The sequence below is a fragment of the Phalacrocorax carbo genome, chromosome 20 (assembly GCF_963921805.1).
Source record: "Phalacrocorax carbo chromosome 20, bPhaCar2.1, whole genome shotgun sequence".
NCBI lineage: Eukaryota > Metazoa > Chordata > Aves > Suliformes > Phalacrocoracidae > Phalacrocorax > Phalacrocorax carbo.
This window is the reverse complement of record NC_087532.1, coordinates 8,273,160-8,288,449: the sequence shown is the minus strand read 5'-3', so window position 1 is coordinate 8,288,449 and position 15,290 is coordinate 8,273,160. Positions and strand designations below refer to the sequence as shown.

Below are 15,290 nucleotides of genomic sequence, written 5' to 3'. Positions count from 1 at the left end.
ACAGCACGAGGGAGGCAGCAGAGGCACTGCAGACGTCGGAGAACCCCAAAATTACTGGTGTCTCAGGAAACGGCTACTGTATAATTTGGTGAGGTTACAGCTACCACGGGGCTAAAAAAACCTCAACCATCCTTTCTTTAAAGCATCCTGTGGGCATTCAGAAAAGTCTACTTGAGTAGAGTGCAAAAAGCTCAGCGTTAGGAAGAGCGGGGCTGTGCTCATCCTGAAATTTGCTGCAAGGAAAATGCAGCTACTTTCTGGAAAGCCTAACATCTACCTACGGAAAGCCCCAGTACAACAACACACAAAGGGATATTCGGTCCGGCTCTTTGCATCTCCCTTTTAACCAGCCCTTCTCTTGCTCGCTGTCCTCCCCCTTACTTTAATTTTCAAGCCATTGCTTCCTGCGCTATGCTTTCTTCACACAAGGAGTACGCTTTTCCCCCACTTGTTTTGGTAAATCCGGCACTTAATGCCAAACTCGCTAAATATTTCATGTCAGGAATAAATATTCACCTTTTGGACTGCTGACAAGCATGAGCTAGAGCTTTGTCATTCCGCATGCCTACCACATTTAAAGAGATTTTACACCAGATGCTTTTGTGAGAGATGTAAAATCAGGCTACGCAGTGCGAGGATTTAAAGAATCTTCGAAAGCACATCGTGCTGGCTAGGGTGTATACTGCAGAGTGAATATTGCATATGCCATCTTGAGTATTACATACATACTCTGGGTGGACAGGGTCCTTAAGGCAAAGGCACAACAGCAGCATCAGCTTAAAGAAGTAAAACCCTGAGTCGGGACGCATGCCTGCTGGCTGGGCTGCCTTGGAAGGAGCTCTTGCCGATAGGTGTCAGCACAGCCTGCCCAAAGCCTCCAAGCAGGACCTTTCCGAAGGCTCCTCAAAGCTCCTTCCCAGATGACAAGACTTATCGAGCCATGGGATAGCAGCGTTTTATTTCACTGACCCCAAAATGGAGCTGGCCCAGAAGGCGAATGGAGCTGCCACAGAGGGATGGTTTTGTGAGAGACCCGGGAGCAGGAAGGAATAACTCGATATAAAATGACCGGGGAGCTCATGGTCAGACAAACCTCCAGCACACCTCAGCACCTCCTGCACCTCTCGCTGAGGGCAGCGTCCGGGAAGACGGCACCAGCCTCGGGCAGGAGCCTGAACCAGCTATCAGCTTCCTCTCTGGTGCAATGCGTTAATTATATCTGAGACAACACCAATGTAAACAACCAGCATGTGCGGCTGGAGCGCCTGTTTGCATATTCTTAAGCCTCCTTTCCTGAAAAGGAAATAAAATAGGGAGATTTTGCAGATGCCTTGGCCAGTCTCACAGCCTCCTCACAGCTTGCAAATACCTTGGCTCCAGTCAGCCGAACTTGGATGAGCAGGTATCTGCAGGAAATTAAACTCTCCACAGGGCTGTGAAATCAAGCCTCAGGAAAAAGTCAGACCCCTGAAAAGAAAAAAAATGCTTATAGAAAAAAAAGCCTCTTGCAAAGTCAACCCTAACTTCTGCTTAGGGAAGTGCTGGCTTTGCGAGGCGGATGAAGGAGTACTGCAGGAGAGAGGTTTCTACTCATCATTTCAACAGCAGGTGCTCAAAGTTTCACCCAAATCTCAGGCATATGAGACATTCAAGTTTCCAAACTCACTGGGAGCTACTACTAGATGCTCAGCACCATTGAGACATAACTACTTATTTGTCTATATAAGGACTCTCAACCCCAGGAACCTATTTTTGCAGATCACGGACGACTTATTTACCAACAGGGCTGCAAATAGTTTTCCCCAATTTTAGTATAGCATGATTGTCAGCAGTATTTTCAGATGGCCCGGGGTCATGTTTGAAATGAGTGTGTACTACCCACAATGCTGAAAAGTGGCGTGCATCAGCCAGCCCTCGACAGCCAGCCGCCCTCTCCCTGCTCGAGGCTACCTTTGTGCTTCGCGAACGGGGACCAGGCTAAAAATTCTCTGCATCCGTCCCGGAGGCCGATAAAGGCAATAGTGGGAAAAATTCCTCCGTTAATCTCTGGAGGGATCTGCGCCCAGGGAGCTTCTCTCTGAGAATCTAAATCAGAGAAGGTTAAACCAACAAAGCCATTTTTCATGCCTTTCTGCTCGATCCACGCTGATAGTGTCTTAAGAAGGGCTGCTCCACCCAGAGAGACACGAGAAAGCTTCTAGACATGAATGCTGTACAGGCAGGTTTAAAGTCCCGAATAAATCTCCCTCCCTCCCGTCATCCAGGAGACAAGCGTATTACCAAAACCACTCCTTATCAGAAGTCTCTTGCTCTCTTGGATGCGCAGGCTTGCTGGTTTTACCACAGCAAGGTTGCCAGCTCCCATTTGAGCGAGCACTCCTGAAAAACCCCTGGCAGCTCTTCTGCCCAGCTGGGTGTCTCGTTTTGAACGTGAGCAAGAAAGGGTGGCAACCAGCTAGCTCTGGAGCGCAACAGGGAAGGGAAAGAAAACCAGCCTCTTTCAGGGCTATCTTGAGTGCAGCCTACACAGAGCCCCAGGCCCTCTATGTCAGAGATCTCAGTGAAAGAGATCCAGCATCCTATGGACTAAAACAAACCCACGGGCTCAAGGATGAACAGATACCTGAGATCTCCTCCTGCAGACTCCGTTTCTACACCAATGTACAGATGCTGGGCTCCTCCCTTGCCTTACAGGGAACCGCAAGTCCCCGGACTTGCATTGAGGCAAGAGGAAAACCAGATCATTGCTTAAAACAGCCATTTCCCACTTTTGTCCCAGCCTCCTCTGTTGCCTTTTCTCCTCCATATTCCCCCCCTACACATTCCTTCCACGTCAGGCCAAACTGTCCGAGGCAGGACAGGAGGGCGTCCAAAGGGTAAAGCATCTTTCCCTGTGGAAGCACCATGGTCAGAGATACACGCCTCGCTGACCTGCTGACGAAAGCAGGCGAGCCATCGCGCCGAGGAGCGCATTTCCCACAGCTGGGACTGTTTTTCCCCCCATGTTTTGCCTGCAGATAAAAATTTGCTGAACTTCCAACTATCACGGCGCACCGAGAGCGGGGAATGGGGGAGAGAAACCACCAATTGCTTTCATCTGCTGATGCAAAACCATCTTTACCAAGTCTCAGCACCACCGTGACAGCTTATTAGATGCAAGCCGGCTCTGCTGCTGCCGGCCCTGAGCCCTGGGCCCGTTCCCACCTCTGCGTGCGGGCGGGCTGGCTTCTTTCAAGCAATTCCTGCCTGCCTCCGGCATCGCATTCCTGCAATGCCACGCACTCAGATGCCGGAGAGGTGATGGCAGCAGCATCCCAGTGTCCCTGCAGACAAGGTGAGGACCAGTCACTCCTTATTTTAATTGCTGAACAAACTCTGCCCCCCACCCTCAAGCTGTAAGAGAGGAACGAAATTATGGAGTGACTTAATGACCTTTGCAGACACTGGGAGCATTTGGAAACGCTACGGGAACCCGGCTTGGGTGCATCGATAAGGATAACATACTCAATGTCGGCTGGGGCAGGCTGCAGCCAGGCACGATCAGGGGCAGGGGGAAGTGGAGAAAGCCATGCAGTGAGATAGTTTTCACATGCGGTGCTCAAGAATAGGAGGCACAGGTGGGTTTTTTAACCCTGGTGGCAGTATTCCATATCCATTTCCCATCACGCTGACCAGCTAAGAGTTTAAGGGCTTGACTTCTGAAGCATTTAAACAACCGCTCTCTCCAAGCCCTTGCCTTTTTTTTGCAGGGAGCAGATTACCAGGCAGAAAGCCTCCAAGAGCTCTACAGACCCCCAGGAAGAAGAGGAGAATCTTTCAGCTTTTCCTGCCTGGTTTGGCAAAGGTATTTGCAGGATAGATCCTTGCAAACAGCAGATCACACACCCAACTTGCATGTGTTTTCTACCTCTGCGTCCCTGGCATAATTCATGCAACGCTGCTGGGTCCATGGCGGCAGGGTGTCCATCCCGAGGGGCAAGAGCTACCCCGCATCCAGCGACGCTGGATGAGCGTGGTTCAGAAGACGACGGATCCAGGCAACAAAAAGCTTTCAGAGGTTAAACTGGAACAGCCAGAGAGGCCGCGAGACAGAGGACAGCGCCTGGTAAATCAAGGGGAGGGTAGATGCCTGTTGTAAACCTAAATCCACTCAGATTAGGCATCTAAACACCACCACAGAGCAATCCTACCGAACCCACACAGCGATGGATTAGCCTCCTGGAAACCAGCCCTCCATGCCCAAGCAGTGCTTTTGGGGAAAAAAACCCCAACAACAACAAAAACCCCCAAACAACTCCCCCAAACCCCCCACAAAAACCAAACCAACCAAAACCTTCACCTGCTGATTTTTCACCTCTTGCCCTTGAAATATGTCACAACAAAAATTTCATTAGAGGTATTTTTCAAAACCACCCAAGTGAAGAAAGGAACAAATTAGAGTCCCGTCTGCCTTGCACGGACTAACCGAGGGACTGAAAAAGCACCAAGAAACACCCGAGCTCTGTGGAGCCACAGCTCAGAGCCTGCCAAACAGGCTCTGGGCTTGCTCTCTGGAAGGGCAGTAATGAAGTTGAAACTCTATATTCAAGGATGTTGCTTCCCCTTTGGAGAGCAGGGCGTAGCTTGCTGTTTCCACACACAGCAAACCCAGCTGCCTGTGCACTCCCTGCAAAGTCGTGTTTTGCAACAGAAGTTGTTCAAGGTTTGCACAGGCGCTGTTTTCACCTGGGAGCAGCAAACTAGCACCCCACGTACCTGCAGCACGACGACCCTGACGTGCTTTGCAGCATTTCTATATGTACCACCAGCTAGCTTTAGTTACCAGGATTCTGCTTCAAAAGATGCACTTTGCCTTTTATTTCCACACTACAGCTTAACATTTTAGAAAGGCTTCATCCCTCAGTGCTCCTCGGCACTCCCAGCCCGAGAGAACACCAGGCTGGAGGATACGGCTGTCAAAGGCTACTACCATTCTGCTCCTGGTTACTCATCTCCTTGTAACCCTGTGGGCCCAAAGAGGGGAAAAAACCCTCAATGTGTTCAGTCAGAGAAAGCAATTCCAAGCAACCCATGCTGGGACAGCATCCGTCCCGAAGGATGGCATGAATGAAGCCCAGAAACTCGTGTTTTTGTTTCAGAAGAGCAGAAATTAGCTGTGCGATAAGCAAGCTCCGGTCAGGCAGCAGACTCACCGGAATTAAGGCAGAGTTTCCAATGGGGTCAAGTCACTCTGGGCTCGAGGGCGCAAAGAGCGTTTTGATGGCGGTGGGAAAGTCAGGGATTTTTTCAATGATAACACGGAAAGTTTTAGCTCTGCGAAGGCAGAAATACGCGCTACTGCTGCTGAACTCAAGGGCAGTAAGGAAGAGACAAACCAGATCAGGAAAAGAGCTGGAGAAAAAGTTTTCCTCTCTTCCAGGCTTTGTTCAATACCACGACAGCAGAAAGACGCCGTACATATTGTGAGGGATTTCCATCCGTTTCATTAACCTGTTCTACTTTGAAGTAGCAGCCACCCGCAGCCAGTAGCTGCAGTCATAATTAGAGACGTTATCCTGTGCCAGGTATCAGCTTTTCACTCCTTTTGATTCCCGGGAGGCCAGCAGCTACGACATGGCTTCAGCGTGCTCAAGGTGATCCCAAGATTTTAATAAAAAGTTAAGATGTGCCTTCAATTAAAAAGGGCCGTTCAGCACCGCAACTAATTCAGAAACACACGGGTACACGCAGGGCAGTTTGCAGTCCTCCCCTCAAGGGCTGCTGCGGAAATGAGTTGGGCTAAATTTTGAGAGTTTATTTTCAAAACCTGCTTCTCCTGGTTTCCTTCCTTACGTACATGGGAAGGTGTTTTGTTTGCTAAGAAGCATCTTGCAAATGGTGTCTCGGGGACCGGCGGCAGTCCACAGACTGAGAAATGCCCCTCTGGAGAGGCTACTGGCACGGCCAGGCCAGGATTTTGCAGGGCTTTTTTTTAATCCCCAAAGCAAGGATGTGCCGTAGGTCGCTCGCTACGTTACCGCAAGGCAAGTCACTCTGCAGTGGGAGCGGGAGAACTGCGGTACGGGGTCAGAGCGGAGTGTTTCAGTAACGAGCCTCAGCTGGTTAGCGCTATTCAGATAGAGAGATGCAAAACACAACCAAGGACTGAACAACCTGCACAATCTCAGGAGATCTTCAGACGCAGCAGGTTTTAAATCCAAAAGCGAGAAGGTTTCCACTAGTCTAACAACTGTTTCCTATTTAGGGACCCCAACGATCCCCTGGACTGCCCTGCAGCCATGGCTCCGCCGTGTTATTTACGCCGTGCGCGAAGGCGCCTCACCGACTTGCGGAGGCAGAGGGCTGGGTGTCTGCCGGCTCGCAGCCGCGCCACCGTGCCCCTTCCTTGGGAAGCCCAGTCCTTCGCTGGGGGACACATCTCCTTTCAGCTCCACAAATCTCGCATCACCGAGGAGGCCCTGAACAAGTAAGCTCGCCCTGGATCGGGACCAGCATTTATGAAACTTCACCGACTGTTTTGAAAACTTGCCCTTGTTTTCTAGAAGGAGATGATGAAAACAAGGCTTGCTTTTTTTTTTTTACCCCGCTCAGGGCAAGGTTTTTGCACAGCTTCATCAAGGGCAAACTGTTCTCCTTGCGTTCAGTGACTAACGGGCAGGTTTTTGGCTCCCTCAGCCAAGAGAGCCTCCCACCGCAGAGGGACCACATCTGATACAACCACCTCGGGCAGGTGACAGCAGAGTCTCTCCTACCTCCTTTAGGCTGTTAGTTTTGTTGACACAACACCATCAAAGGCACCTTCCCCTCAGCTCACAAGGGGAAACCCGATCCTCAAACTCCAGCGGCTCCCACTCAAAGCACAGAGGGGACCTGGGGGAAGAACAGAGCCAAGAGGAACCGACTTGGGAGAGGTTTTTTTTGCACACTTACTGCGTCGCGTTAAGGCTACCCAGGAGGTTTTAAGTGCAAACTTCGGGCTGAAGGTCTCTACTCATTTTCAGGCTAAAGCAGGGAGGATCAGCTGCTCTGATGTGGCTGTGTCTTGATGCTGTGAACATGGACAAAGAGGATCAGAGCATCTAACGGAAGTTTTGCCTCCAAGCCTGGTTTTATCCTGAAATCTTGAGAAAGAGCTGGAAAGCTTTCCCACTTCCCCAGCAAAAGTGAATGCAGCATAACTGCAGGGAGACAAAAACACCAGGAAACAAGTCCAGGGGAGCTTTACCCGCCCCGGAGGAAGGGTGGACGCGGGGCCGGCCGCATGGCGAGCCTTTTCGCAGCAAACAGGAAAAGCGGAGCCGCAAGTCTCCTGAACTCTGCTGATATCGGAGCGGGATATCACAGCCCGGCAGTGGGAAAACACGCGGCATCGAGGGAGGGAGCAGGGTCTTTGCAGCTCTCTTGCCTTCCCAAGGCAGCCATAGGGAAGATGGTAGCAAAGGGGATCATGCCTGGCTGAGGATGATGAAGCAGAAAAGGGAGGATGCAGAGCCCGCAGGACTTCAACTAGTGCTCCTCTTCCTGTGAAGGCCAGGTCTTTATATCATCATTCCTTACTTTATAAGCACAGTAAAAGAATCTGTTGGTTTTTTTTTTTAAATAATAAATCTTTCCACCTCTGTCCTGTAAGCCCCTGGGAGCACAGGCAAACTACCGACATTTTTCTCCCTGATTTAAAAAAAGGTATTTCCCAGTTTAGTGTAGGGTTCTGGCAGCCAGAGGCCAAGTGGAGGGCTCCTGAGGAATATAAACTAACAAATACAGGAAGGGAGAAAGTTTGCAGAAACACAGTCTGAAATAGCACAGGCAGGCCAGAAGGATAGCTGCCTGGGGATACGCTCTCAATTCTGCCGATAAATTATCCGCTGCAGCCTGAGGATGACACAAACAGGAGAGACAGATGACGGTAAAGGGCCTGGGTTAGTGCTGGTGGCTGAGGAAGCCTCTCCGAGGGCCTGCCAGCAGTTTTCATGACAGAGAGGTGGAAGGGATCCCATCAAGAGTGTTTCACAGACCCGCACGGAAATAGGACAAACCTTCCCTGCCACCGGCACAGCAGATCCAGGGCCAAACCCTGGGTTAGCAACTCCAGGCGTCAGCAACTCCATGCCAAATCCCTCACCACGGGAACCCCTGCAGCTCCTGCGTTACTCGTTGCATTAAGTCCTGGGAGTCTCCATTTCAAACAGGTTTTTATTTATTTCCTGGCTGTTTCAGCTGCACAAGAGCTTATTTCTTGGGAGCACCAGAGGTCTAGTGCTGCCAAAGTCAGTCTGCCTGCACCCTTGCTGCAAGAGCGGCGTGCTGCAGCTTGAGTTACAGAGGAGTCGAGACTAACCCTTGCCTCTAGCTGGATAAACAGACTCTAGCGTAAACCACCTCCAGTCCTCCATCAGTTCAGAACCGACACAGTTCTCTGTGCAGATAGGCTAAAAGTCAAAGAAGGGCCCAGATTAATTATGCAAATAAAGGCAAAGAAAGCATCCCCAACACACAGAGAAAGGCACCTGCCTCCCAGGGACCACCTACCCTGGGATAACACTGCAGGCTTCCCACATAAATACAGGCCATTAATTATTGACTCCCCTCCTGCTCCAGCAACTTGTATGTGGGAGTGAAGGAGGTAGAAAGTAGCTCCAAAGTGGCCAGAAGAGCTTGAGGGAGAAGAGTTTAGAGGCATTCCTGTTCACGTTCCTAAAATAGAGATCCTGCTGCCTTACCCTCCCCTGTAGAGCATTAAGCCCCACCTGTAAAAAGCGCTACATAAAAGCTAGGCATTAACTCTCTTGTTCTGCTCCAGCCTAATAAGCAGAAAGCAAATGCCATTGTTTTAGATCTAAGCAAAAAAATACTTTGAAACCTCAAAAATTAGGGTTTTTGGAAGCAATTATCTCCCTCCTTCGTCTCTGAGACTAAAGAAACATGGGCCAATTATTTCTTTGAAGGCTAAATATTTACTCCTAGATGAAGTGCAGCAGCTCAGGCTGGAGATGAATTACCCAGCTCTGATGTCATCTAATGCCCGCAAGTAAGAAAACCCAAACGAAAACAGGTATGAACAAACAACAACAAAAAAGGGTGTTTTCTCCTGGAAAAGCCCTTCAGAGAAGGGGAATGGGACGAAGCCGTTTCAGCTCACCTGAGCTGCGTCCAAGGCATTTAGCATGGCCCTGGCACCACGTTGCCGGTTCCTTTAGGCAGCCCTACCCAGGTCTCATTAGACAAGATGCCTGTGCTTAATGAGGACACAAGTAGAGCACAATCGAACCTCTCCAAGCTAGAACTGGCCTTATGGAAAAGGCACCATCTTATTCTGGAGCAAGACGTACCCTAGAGAGTCCATAGGGCCAGGTGTGGGAACTCCTCCTCAACCTCCACAAGCAATTAGCCCGCACACACATCAAGCATTAATCAATGTCAGCTTTTTTTTTTTAAAAAACCAAAAGGCAAACCCTCCTGCCTTATTTACATCTGACTCCCAAGTTTCAAAGCTCTCTGCTTTTGCCCCCTCCAGTCACTATTCTTTCCCAGGCAGCGGGTGCCAACCCTTTGGTTAAGGGCACCAAAAAGTAAAAAAAAAAAAAAAGGCAGCTATGTGTAAGAAACCACCACCGGCACAAGCGCAGGGTGACTCATCCCCTCTGAGGACGGAGGAACAAGAGCGCTCTCTGTTCGGTGAGACTGCCTGAAGTTTCAGTTGCGATCCCATCTCGCTCATGACAGCATACAGAAATATTTCCTCGGGGGATCTTCCCATGGGACTTAACTCTGACACATATTCCCACAGGACTCGTTCTTTTAAGAGTGTTATTTGTTAGTAAGTCAGTGGGAATTTGACTTTGCGAAATACCAAGAGAGTGACTGAGCAGAGCTGGGTGCCGGCGGCTGGACTCGTTAACGCGACTGCGAGTCGTGCCCTGCATTCAATCCGACGGAAGAACTCGCTGGGCTGCAAGAATAGATGTCCTGGGTCAGAGCAGAGGTCTGCATCGCCCGGTATCCTGTTTATGCTACCCATGGCCTCTTCTCCACCCTTAGCAGAGGGAGAGCTCTACGGCAGGGAACATGGAAGAGCAAGAGCTGGTTTCCACATCCATGTAGGCTGTGGTTTGTTTTCTTCCTCCATTTTAAGTCCATGACTGCTTAATCCTCACCTGTAGCCATCATATAGCGCATGTGTTGACGCAAAAATCAAACCAAAATATTAAGAGCTGTGTAGGCTGATATCCAGCGAGCAGCCATCAAGCACCAAGTTACAGGTTAACATTTCAAAGAGACATCCGACCAATTCCCACCAGTTATCACACCAGTACACAGAAACATCTGGATTTTGGAGGACTTCGTGTAAGTAGAAGTGTCAGACAAGAAAATATGACTTTAAACACTAACCGAGTAATCCACAGTACGTAGAGCACATGAAGCAGGGTCAGAGGGAGTCTGCACCCAAGCAGACAAGTCAGCGAGGAGTGGTTGGTGAATGCTGAGCTCCTCCTCTTCTTCCTACTCCTCATTAGATGTAAAGCTTTTGCTGAAATGGCTGATTTAATACCAACTTCCCCCCTCTTCCTCCTTTTCCTTTCGTACTTCCCTTTCTCCATCAAAACGTGAAGCTTTTGCCGAAATGGCTAGCTTAATACCGACCACCTCCCCCGCCCCGAGAGCTTCCCCCAATTCTTCTGCTTTTCTCAAAGTTATTTTAGTCAAATTCAGAAATATAAGGAAAACAAGCATGCCATGTGTGACATTTGGAGTACAAAAACCAGTGTGGGAAATCATTTGTGGCGTTTTCCTGCCCTGCTCAGAGCGTGTGGACTGCAGGAATGTACCTGTTTTCCCACGCTCTCCTGGTTGCTGTGGGTAGCCCGCATGGGCATGTCTCCTCCACTCCTCAAAATACCTGAAGTGGCAGCCACCGAAGTTATTAAAAATGAAATCTCAGCTTTGGGACAACAACCGTTACCCACGCCGGCTCTCGTGGCCGCAGGTAAGTGTCACACATCCTGTGTGGCACGAGCGCTGAGCAGCTGCTCCAGACTAAGAAACAACCCAGCGCGGTGCTGCAGGCACAAGGATACGCATAGTCTGCGGCAAAGAAAAGAAAGGATGTAACCTGAAAACCGGTCAGACAGTGATAAAAGATGTGGGGGAAACCAGGTTCATACCAGCCAGCCCTGGGGACGAGGTTAAGTTTTGATAAAGCGATGGGGGAGTTGCCCATCTGCCACCTCTCACCTGATGCCAGGGGCCGGATCCACTCCTTGCTATTCAGGTCGAGTCTCCAGAGGTCGTTGAAGGCGGCGTTACAACTGCTCTGCGTGCAGCCACCGAACACGTACATCGACTGGTTAGCGTCATAGTAACACGCACCTAGACAGAAAACCCAAACACGCAGGTTAGCCAATTCTCTGACCTTCATGTTTTTGGGTGAAAAAACCCAATCGTTTTCTTTCCCCTCCTGGGTTCCAGACGAGAGGAAAGCAGACAGGCTGCTGCAACTTCAATAAAACCATGGGCCAGCTTAGGAGTATCCCTGACCAGTGTAAACCTCCAGCAAGAACCTCCTGAGACAATTATCCCCTCAAGCAGAGCTCCTCATGAAAGTGCAAAGAAAGCCGCCTTAGAAGCTTGTAGTTAATTAGATTAGCTACGATTAACGCACTCAGCACACTTACCTTCTCTAAGCTAGTTCGCATAGTTTATAGAGTCGCCAAATTAGACTAAGAAACTGGCCTGTGTACTTAGACCTGGTCACTTATTCTCTTTTTCCAAACCTGACAGCGTTTCATCCTACCTCATTGCAGAAAAGCTCCACTGAAAAACACGCCTCTTACGCGAGCATTCCCTTTGCTCCTCACGGGAAAGGATTAGGCAGCGAGACCAGGAATGGGGAGGGAACGCGACACTTGACAACTCCTCAAAGACACTCGGGGAAATAAAGAGCTTTTGGCCCCAAACCAAACTCCGCAGCAAAAAAATATATGCAGTTTGGCAGTTAGCGTCCCGTGGTACCCAGGCACCTCTGACGAGAAGCAAATTAAACATAAGATAGAGCAGAGAGGACTTGCTTCTCCTCCAAGGCAGATAAGCTGAGCAAGATTCAAATGTGTTCAGAAAGTTAAACCCCTGCAATTTCTGTGTTTCCCTCCTCAAACGCAACAAGCCCCGCTGACTTCGTACAACGGCCCCTTGCCTTTCACCTTCTCGAGATCCCTGCAAGGCAGCGGCATCTCTTCCAGCTCTTGCCTCACGCATGAGAAGCGGGACGAGTGCCCGATGGCGATGCCGGAAGAGCAAGCTCGTCCTTTGGTGGCAGCTTTGACAGACAAACTCACGCCAGTTCCTAAGCTTGCAAGTGGGGACTGACGAGGGAAGGTGACTTCAGCTCCTGGGCTGGTCTCAGCCATCGGGCAGCAGGTTCTTCTGCCTCTGCACAACCCGATCGGCCGGGTGCTGTGCGCTCCGCTGACCTGCACACCACGGCAATGCGTTTGAAATTCAGTCCTCCCTTGACCTGACACAGTCTGAGAAATCTCAATTCTTGGGTTTTCTGTAATATTCTTTCCTTTCTTCCCCCAGAGCTTTGGTAAAAAGAGTACAGTGTGGCTGGCAGGAAGGGCAAGCTTGTTTCTGAAGCCTCGAGCTGTCTGTTGGGGTGTAGCTCTGCTCATTACTGCGCCTCCCAGGACGTATTTAATGGTCTCCAGCCACCAGGAATTCAGCAGCACACATGCGGATGGTCCCAAAACACTAAATCCTGCATGCAGGCCCTTAGCACCAGCCAGGGGAGCACCGGCACTCATCTCAAAGGACTCGCTGCCTGAATCCCACTGAGAACCAAAGCACCTCTCTGAAAAGCCCAGCTTCACACACAAGTGCCCTCAAAAAAAGTAATAAGAAAATTTAATATAAACCCTTTCAGCATGAGCAAGGCCTCCCCAGTGATTCCTCGAGCATCTATTATCAAGTCTAGCGAGGCGAAAACCTGCAATAAATCACATCTGTGCACACATGCGCCAGTGCATAGTAGAAAGCCGCAGTGTTTTATGCTCTGGGAACACTGAAGGGTACCAGCTGGGGCTCGGAGGGAGCAGGAGTCATCACCCTCGCGATGACAAGCGATATATTGCCCAACACGAAAAGCAAGAGGAAAAGTCAAAGTTCAAGTGGGCAGCCCATGGCCCCAGGCAGCATCTGGCCCTGGGTCTGAGACGGAGGGGAGAAGTACTTGTGGTTCTGCAGGAGCCCCTCCGCCGAGCACCTCCAGGTTGGGGATCACGCGCCGTCGTGAATAACCAGCACAAGGGAAGCGACAAGGTGAAGGATTAGCCTGCAAGTACAGCGGCTTCGATAAAAAGCACCAATATTTATTCTGTGCTGGGGCAAAAGCAGAGGTAGGTGCATGGCAGGGGTGCAGGTTGGCCGTTCCTTCCCTCTCTTTCCACCACACGTATGTAGCTGTTCACCAGTTAAAAAATAAAAATAGATCCAGATGGGCTGACCTGAGGGGACACAGGACTGCTCCAGAGCTTGTACAGACATAAAAGGCTTTTTATCTTTTTAAACAGCAGCGAGAAGATAGAAGAAAAGCCTAAAAAAGGAACATCTGGAATGAAAGGCTGAGAATCTACTTTTGGGAGCAAAAGAAAACGATTCAGAGCAAATCCCCATGTGAAGATGTCCCTGCTTCCAGCTTCGCTCTAGACCAGTATAAGCACGCCCCTGGTTTCCAATGATCCAACCCCGCAGCCCTCATTTTGCAGGCTGGAGGTACGTATTTCCAGCGTTAAAGAGCTCTCTAACGCAGCCCACCCATACGTATGCCAGCGATATTCATCCCGCTGCTCTGAATGAATCGCAACGCCGTAAACCGGCACATTCAAGCGCCTGCAGACAATACCATGGCTCGGCGGGGGATACGATGACGCCTGGTGGCCTTTGCAGAGGGTCCCTTTGTCTGACCTGGGGCTTGTCATGCAGATCCTCTATTGAAAAGCCACCAGCCCTCGTGCCCTTGGCTTTTAGTGACAAGTCCAGGGCGTTCTGCTGACCACACAGCAGGACAGGGGAGCTGGAGACACGGGGGGTGCTCGTGGGGTGAGACCACCCAGCTCTCCCCAGTGTGCATCCACGAGACATCCTTACGTGCAAGCGAACCGTCTCCATCTCAGCCCACATCTTGCCAAACTCTAATACACACCTACATGCCACGGCACATCGTTCCGGAGAGCTCTCTGGGGTGGAGGATATATAAATAGTGATGTAGTGGATTTACCTGGGCTGGGATCGAGGAAGAAATGCTGATTAACAGCATTTTTATGGCTCCTTACGGTTCGACTCCATCTCATTTTTACACGGTAAGACCCGTTGTAGGCTCCAATGTCACCTCCACCCAGGAAGGAACCAACCAGCACTTTGCACCCTAAGGACGTGCAATTAAAACCTGGTGCAAAGCAATGCCGCTGTTTTTCTGCTCAACCTTCCTTGAAAAGTTTAGTTTCCTTCGAAATCTAGTCACTACCTAAACCATGACAGGTTGAGAGCCTCCTACCTCCTCCCCACGCCAAACCTGTGGCAAGCACGGCTTTCACGCAACAGCACAACTCACTTCTTATTTTTTGAGGGGAGGTGGCAGATTTCTTCTCCTCTATTTGGATTTAAAACAGGCCAGCCAGACAGGCACCATGACGTCCACATGGCGTGTATTTTAATCCTAGACCAAAATAATTTAAACTGTGCTTTCGGACTACTTCTTAGCAAGCTGTTTAAAGCTGCTGAAGCAGAGGAAGACAGATCAGTTTGGGAAGGGGTGGGGGGGAAATTAGAAGAAAAAAAAAGCACAAGTGAAAACTCCAGTTTATACCAGCCTTGCAAAGGTGTAGAACAAGTTGGGGAGGAGAGTGCGAGTCCCTGGCGCCTTTAGCTCTTTTTTTGCATGGAAAACAACCAGCTGGAGACCTCTGGGTGGATTTTTAGTGGTTTGGTTTTTTTTTTTTTTTCTTTTTTAAACACTTAAGTCCCAGTAAAACTCAGCGTGTCCCAGAGTTTTAGTATTGCAGAGGATGGTATATCCTTTTAACTGGAAATGAAGAGAATAAATATTTCTGGTGTTTGAAGACACTGATACCCAAACAGATCGCAAAGCCAGCTTGATTTGAACGCATTCCTCTTTGCCCTCTCCACTGCACAGCAAAGCATCAGGGACTTTCACACGGAGCGCAAGGTAACCAAAGTAAGGATCAACTGCGAAGGGAAAACTGAATGCAAAACACATGCCCTTTGCGATAATTAAA

At 49.8% G+C, this 15,290-nt stretch overlaps 1 protein-coding gene across 3 annotated transcripts in view; it reads right to left on the bottom strand.

Annotated features, from left to right (window-relative positions):
- The window catches only part of FBXO42 (F-box protein 42), a 50,140-nt gene that overhangs the window by 13,188 nt on the left and 21,662 nt on the right, over positions 1 to 15,290 (bottom strand). For all 3 annotated transcript variants that reach the window (XM_064470631.1, XM_064470629.1, XM_064470628.1), the window contains one exon: positions 11,233 to 11,367. In XM_064470631.1, coding sequence (XP_064326701.1) covers positions 11,233 to 11,367 — 135 coding nt within the window. The remainder of the gene's footprint in view (positions 1 to 11,232; positions 11,368 to 15,290) is intronic.